Here is a 6,032-nt window from a genome sequence, read left to right on the forward strand (position 1 = left end):
TCAAGAGTCCTGTGTTCAGCTCTGGGGTCCCCAACATCAGAAGGCCATGGACCTGTTGGAGCGGGTCCAGAGGAGGCCACGAAGATGTTCAGAGGGCTGGAGCACCTCTCCTATGAGGACAGGCTGAGAGAGTTGGGGTTGTTCAGCCTGGAGAAGAGAAGGCTCCGGGGAGACCTTATAGCAGCCTTTTGATATATATAGGGGGTGTATAAGAAAGATGGAGAGAGAATTTTTAAGAGGGCCTGTAGTGACAGGACAAGGCATAATGGTTTTAAACTAGAAGAGAGTAGATTTAGATTGGACATAAGGAAGAACTTTTTTTACGACAATAGAGAAGAGGTGCTGGAACAGGTTGCCCAGAGAAGTGGTAGATGCCCCATCCCTGGAAACATTCAAGGCCAGGCTGGATGGGGCTTGGAGCAACCTGGTCTAGTGGAAGGTGTCCCTGCCCATGGCAGGGGGGGTGGAACTCCATGATCTTTAAGGTCCCCTCCAACCCAACCATTCTGTGATTCTATTGACAATTTCAGGAAAATTTATCATTTAAAACCATACTCTGCCATATACAATTTATTCTCAGTGAATTTCTGAGCTACTTGTCTTGTAGAAGAACCACTACCTTTATAACATTGGAAAACACCTTTAACAATAAAAGCAGTTTTAAGAGACCACGACAGTACATACAGATCAGAGTAACTCAGCTTTATTTCTTGTAGCAGCTATTTCCCAAATGTAACAAGGGCAACAGCTATACATCCGTCTTTCTCACTCTACATCACAGACAGGGATATCAGTTCCAGTGCTTTAGACAGAAAGAGAAAAACCAATTGCCAGGCCTTTAGTAAGAATCCATTTAACAAAGTTCACTGTAAATGTAATGAAAATAATGGCCAAAAAGCATTAAAAAGAAAAAGAATTCCACTTGTGAAAAATATGTTCAAGGTTTTTTGCCTGTAATTTCAACTTCTGCAGACATGAAAGCAGGAAATGCACTATATCTTGCCTCGCTTTTAGTTCTCCTTGACATCTGTCATATGTGTTTGCCTGTGTGGAAGCTGAGCACAAAGATTTCAATGAGGTCTTATGGAGTCAATGCTAAAGTTTGTTTTCTCCCAATTAAAGCAGCTATTAAAGGCCAGTTTTAAAAAATAGCAACCTTTAATTGGAAAGAAAAACACCTAACAATAAATATAAAAGGCAGACACATTCACCAATTAAAAATCTGACAAGATCTCTCAAAAAAATAGCATTTGCTAAATGCCACATTGCTTGTTTCAGAGTACAAAAGCTGCTTCAACCAGCTAGCAACAAAACAAAAGGTTAAGAAAAATCAATGTACATACACGTGTTTGTCCTCTGAAAGTTAAAAAAAAAAAATATTTCCCAAGTTGTCCTCCAGCAGACGAGCAGAATTTTCTCCATTCTTTGCACTATTTTTTTAAAAAGACATTGCCAAGGCCCATGCGATCAGCATTAGACTTCTACAACAAAAGCTCCTGGTCTCCAGTGACAACATTTTGACCTTACAAAATACCTTTTATTTAAGGAACTTAAAGAATCTCTCTCATATGTGAAGGAATTTGCACATGTTTTGAAAGTGGGTGTGCTGAGGCATGAGTGCAAGTGCTGCACTTTTGACCATCCAGCAGAAGCATGGGGACAGAAGCTGTAAAGCCCCAATATCCAATATTCTACTCTAGAAGCCACAATCCCAGGAGTTATGTCTTCTTGTAGCAAATAATGGTCATTTCTTCTCAACAATGCGAGGACAAGGGCAAACCGAACTTACTGTCATATCCCCTAAAGGCACAGGGAAAAAAGGAAGGCTTCCTTGAGCCACAACAAAGGTGGGGATTTTAATAGCAGACTTTGCAAACATTCATTAAGCTTCCCAAACACTCCTTACTTCTACAAGATTTATTATTATGAACAAACCCTCTAGCTCTCCTTTAGGAGAAACAAGAGGGAAACTATGCCCAAGAACTTCAGCAGCACTGCCAAGGGTATGACTACACTACCTCGTAACTCAGCTCCCCTGGTAGCTCCTGGCTCTTTCCAAATGGATCAGTCCTGTCCTGGGTCAGTACTGCACATCGTTTATTTTCAGTTTTGTGCTCTACTGAGCAGCACATCTCCTTCTGCTCAGGAAAAAACTTCTTCCAAGGTAGTCTGTACTTGAGACTGCCTTTATTCCCTATTCTTGGCAACAACTGGAAAACCAAGGTGAATTCAATCAGTACACGAATCCTCCTACAGGAAACAACTCCCAAAGAAAAAATGCGTTCCCCAACACAACAGGAAAAACTGACACTTCACAGGGACAGAAAAGACAACAAAAGTGGGACGGTCTTTCCTGTTGGGTCTTCCTTCATCTCAGAGTTTTCCGCATTCAGAGCTGCTGAAAAGCAACACCGTAGAGATTAGGGACAACCCAAAATTTCCCAACTATACCGAGACTGGGATGAACAACAGTGATGAAAACTACACTGCTACTGATGCAATAAACCTTCCTGAAGCAGCAGCACCCTGATTTTAGACCAGAGCCCCAGCTCCCATAAAATACTATTTCTTACTTGATTTCAGTGCTGCTATAATACGTTAAACTTTGTCAAGGATTTGACCCCAAATACGCTCCCTGAAAGTGAGACAATTTTTCTCCTGGGAAGTCCAGTGAAATAAGTAAAAGAATCCTAGTATCAGAGGAAAGTAAATTATTCAGTCTCTTGCAAGACAGCTACTGAGCTTGAGTAAATATCAAAAATTATCCCTTCATTAATAAAATAATTTATATTTATAAAAGGCCTTTCAGCTTCACATTTCAAAGCATTTTATAGACAAGCACACTGAATAGATTTTGCAGACCTAAACAATGTTTCTTTTTGAAAGACGTAACCCTCTTTGCTATAACCAAGTAAAATACCATAATATTTGAAGAAGCTCCTCTGGTTTTGTTTGTTTACAGCAGAATAATGTAGTCAAAGTTTTGTTACTTTTCACACACTGTTTCCTTTTATGAGCCTTTCCCACAGCAACAAGAGAGAAATAAATAGCCTTCTAAATAAACAGGGAAATGCAAGTGTAAAACTACAAGGATTGGCAGAAGACTCTATACATAAATGTTTTGGAAGTAAAGCTATCAAGAAAAGAAAACTTTGCTACATTTCAAACCAACAGTCTACTATTAAGATTTGTAGTATTTTTCTGAAGCTGAGTAAAGTTATAAGAAAGATACATTTAACCCACCCAGGTCTAAATTTGTTTGCAATGCTATTTTATGAGCATAGAAAACAGAAAAAAAATTCACCTGTTGCTTGGCAAGTTCATCCTATATGAACTACTATACAAAAACAACATACAGAAGAAAGTGATTTAAATTCCTTTCCACGGCATTTGCTTTTTGTACTTGGCTAACCTTAAGAAAAATGAATATTATTAACACTTTTTCCTTCCTTTGCAATCAGTTCTACTTTCAGGTTTTCATGGTCTGGCTCCACATGACACTTCAAGCTCTGCAAAGAATCTCTACATCCAAAGCAAGTTCTAATTAAATTCTGGAGGTTTAGTTATCAGGCTGTTCTATTGAATAATTTTAATTTCATAACATCGATAACCTCAATGTTGTGTCTAAACAGTGGACCTAAACTAGCCAAGATATCAGTGCCTGCAAACCAAAGATTATTAGACAAACATGATTTCTTATTTGGAGAACACAGTACCATGAGCTCACTCTCATTTTATATTATAAACGAAATAACAAGTTAAGATTTATTAAAACAGAGATACAAAAGGAGGCCCTTAAAATACTCTTGGAAATTATAGGAAACATGAGAGAGAAAAAAAAAAAAAGATGATTACTACAGAAAATGCTACAGCAATCAATGCATGTATATTATTTATTCTTCCACTGTCTATAAATTACTGTATTTTCTCTAAATTTGGGTTGTCTAGCTACAACTTACCATGCCTGCCTCTCCAACTTATTCAAATTTGACGCTGATAAAGGAACACTAAGCACAACACAGTTTAAATCCACGCTATTTATCCTTGTCCCAAATATAAGGTGTAAGTGCCCAGCAAAAACTCAAGATCCAGGTGAGAGGCCCGATTTTTTCAGGTTTTCACAACTAATCATGTATTTATTATACAAACGGTCCATGCAATTTTATGAATAATTGCACCCACGAGCGGGTGTAGGCCTCAATTTAAAATCTGCAGGATCACCACTCATTTTAATAGTCACATATTTGGGTATTAGCGTCCCACCCCTTTCCCATTCAACATTTCTTATACACAAAATAAAAAGTTGCCAAAGTACACTACTACCACTGTCATACCTCATGTTTATATGAGGTCATACCTATGTACACTTTTCTCCATCTGCATACATGTATACTTGTAAACTCCAACCTAAACAAATCTGGGTTTGTAACAGTTTTTCTTATAAAACTAATGAACCACACATACTTGAAATGGAAAAGTCAGGTGACACAGCCTCTGTTAAGCATCACTTTTCATTCATTGTTCAGTGTGATCCTTTATTACCTATTAAGATACGATTCATAGACCGCAGTCACGACCCTGGAAAGGCTAAGCAGTTCTGTGAACCAGCTGCTTCTTTCAGAGCCACCATCTACCTCAAGTTTCGCAAGATCTGAAAGACCAGTTTTCAGCGTAATGAAAAAGAACAGAATTTTGTCCTAAACATTATCATTCATAGAGGATTCTAAAATCATAACATGTCCTAGATACAGAACTACTGCTACAATAACTTCTCCAAGTAACAGAATGACCATAGTTTCTAGCAAAGACATTTAAGTCGGAACCAAAGTTTGAAAGTTAATTACAACTCACAGTATCATACTAGTATGACACCTGCTTTAAAGGGTGTGCATAAGGCCAACATTTAAAAGCTTCAGTGTGGGAAATAAGCTGCCAACCCACTCGTTACAAGCAGCATAGAAGAGATTTACAAGCAGTTGAAGAAGGCACAGAGAGAAACCAGTGAAGTGAATTCAGGTCCGTGCTTGGCTCCAAGTATATCACAGAATCATCCTCTAGCAGAGAAGAGAGTTCAGGAATAAGGGCAGACAAAAATCAATAGTCTAAACATGACTAAACGCAACTGCTTTCTTTCCATCCCCTGCAAGACAGTTTGACTCAGGAGAACTAGTGCTTTTCTCACACTCCCATCCTAAAACAGCATGGGGTCTGCACACAGGACTTCCTAGTCCTACAGCTTTTCCAACCAGCCATATCTCACTCAGTGGTGCTGTGTGTTTGTGGATGGGGTTCAACTGTGGACTCTACAGCAGTAAGAAGATGGTGCCTTGACCTTCCCTGCATGGCATTAAACTAGGGCTAACTGCAGGGCTTGCTCCTCTGACCCCAGCGCACAGCAAAGTAAGGGGAACAGAGGCAGGGGACCCGGGCAGGCGGGGAGGACGGCAGGACACCCCTCAGGAGAAGGCCTGCTCCAGCACTGAGGCCTCCCCACCGCTGTCAGGGCCCTGGGAAGACCCCAGGCTCTGGAGGCCCGGCCCGGGAAAACCCCCACAGCACGGCAGGGCCCACACACGCCCCTGGGTCTCACCCCCAGGGGCCCACGCAGCACCCAGGGCGGCCCTGCAGGCTGGGACGGGAGGCTGCGGAGCGGGTGTCCGCGCCGCCCCTACCTGATGACAGAGATGAGCAGCCCCGAGGGGTCCTTGCTCTTGCTCATGGTGCTCCGGTAGCGCCCCGCCGCCTCGCCCGCCGCCATCTTGCACCCCCCCACCTCCTCCTCCTCAAACACAGGGCAGCCACCCGTGCTGGCGCGGCGCAGCCAATCAGAAGAGAGGAGGCGGGCAGCTGCGGGCCTGTCACCCAATAGAAGGCGAGGGAGGCGGGGCGCGCGGCGTCCAGCTGCCGTGCAGCGTGCGGCGGCGCCGCGGAGCCTTCTGGGAGTTGTAGTTTTTATGGCGGCGCTTCCGGCCTCTGCTTTTCTCAGCCTAGAGTCGGCGGAAAGGCGCCCTCGACGGCGCAACACACCCCAC

At 42.3% G+C, this 6,032-nt stretch overlaps 1 protein-coding gene across 1 annotated transcript in view; it reads right to left on the reverse strand.

The window, feature by feature from the left end:
• The window catches only part of LOC104840226 (exocyst complex component 4-like), a 60,773-nt gene extending 55,015 nt beyond the window's left edge, over nt 1–5,758 (reverse strand). Inside the window, exon 1 of the mRNA XM_010581022.1 lies at nt 5,673–5,758. Coding sequence (XP_010579324.1) covers nt 5,673–5,758 — 86 coding nt within the window. The remainder of the gene's footprint in view (nt 1–5,672) is intronic.
• Nucleotides 5,759–6,032: the final 274 nt, after the last annotated feature.

Source organism: Haliaeetus leucocephalus, unplaced genomic scaffold, assembly GCF_000737465.1.
Source record: "Haliaeetus leucocephalus isolate CR32 unplaced genomic scaffold, Haliaeetus_leucocephalus-4.0 Scaffold751, whole genome shotgun sequence".
Taxonomy (NCBI): Eukaryota; Metazoa; Chordata; class Aves; order Accipitriformes; family Accipitridae; genus Haliaeetus; species Haliaeetus leucocephalus.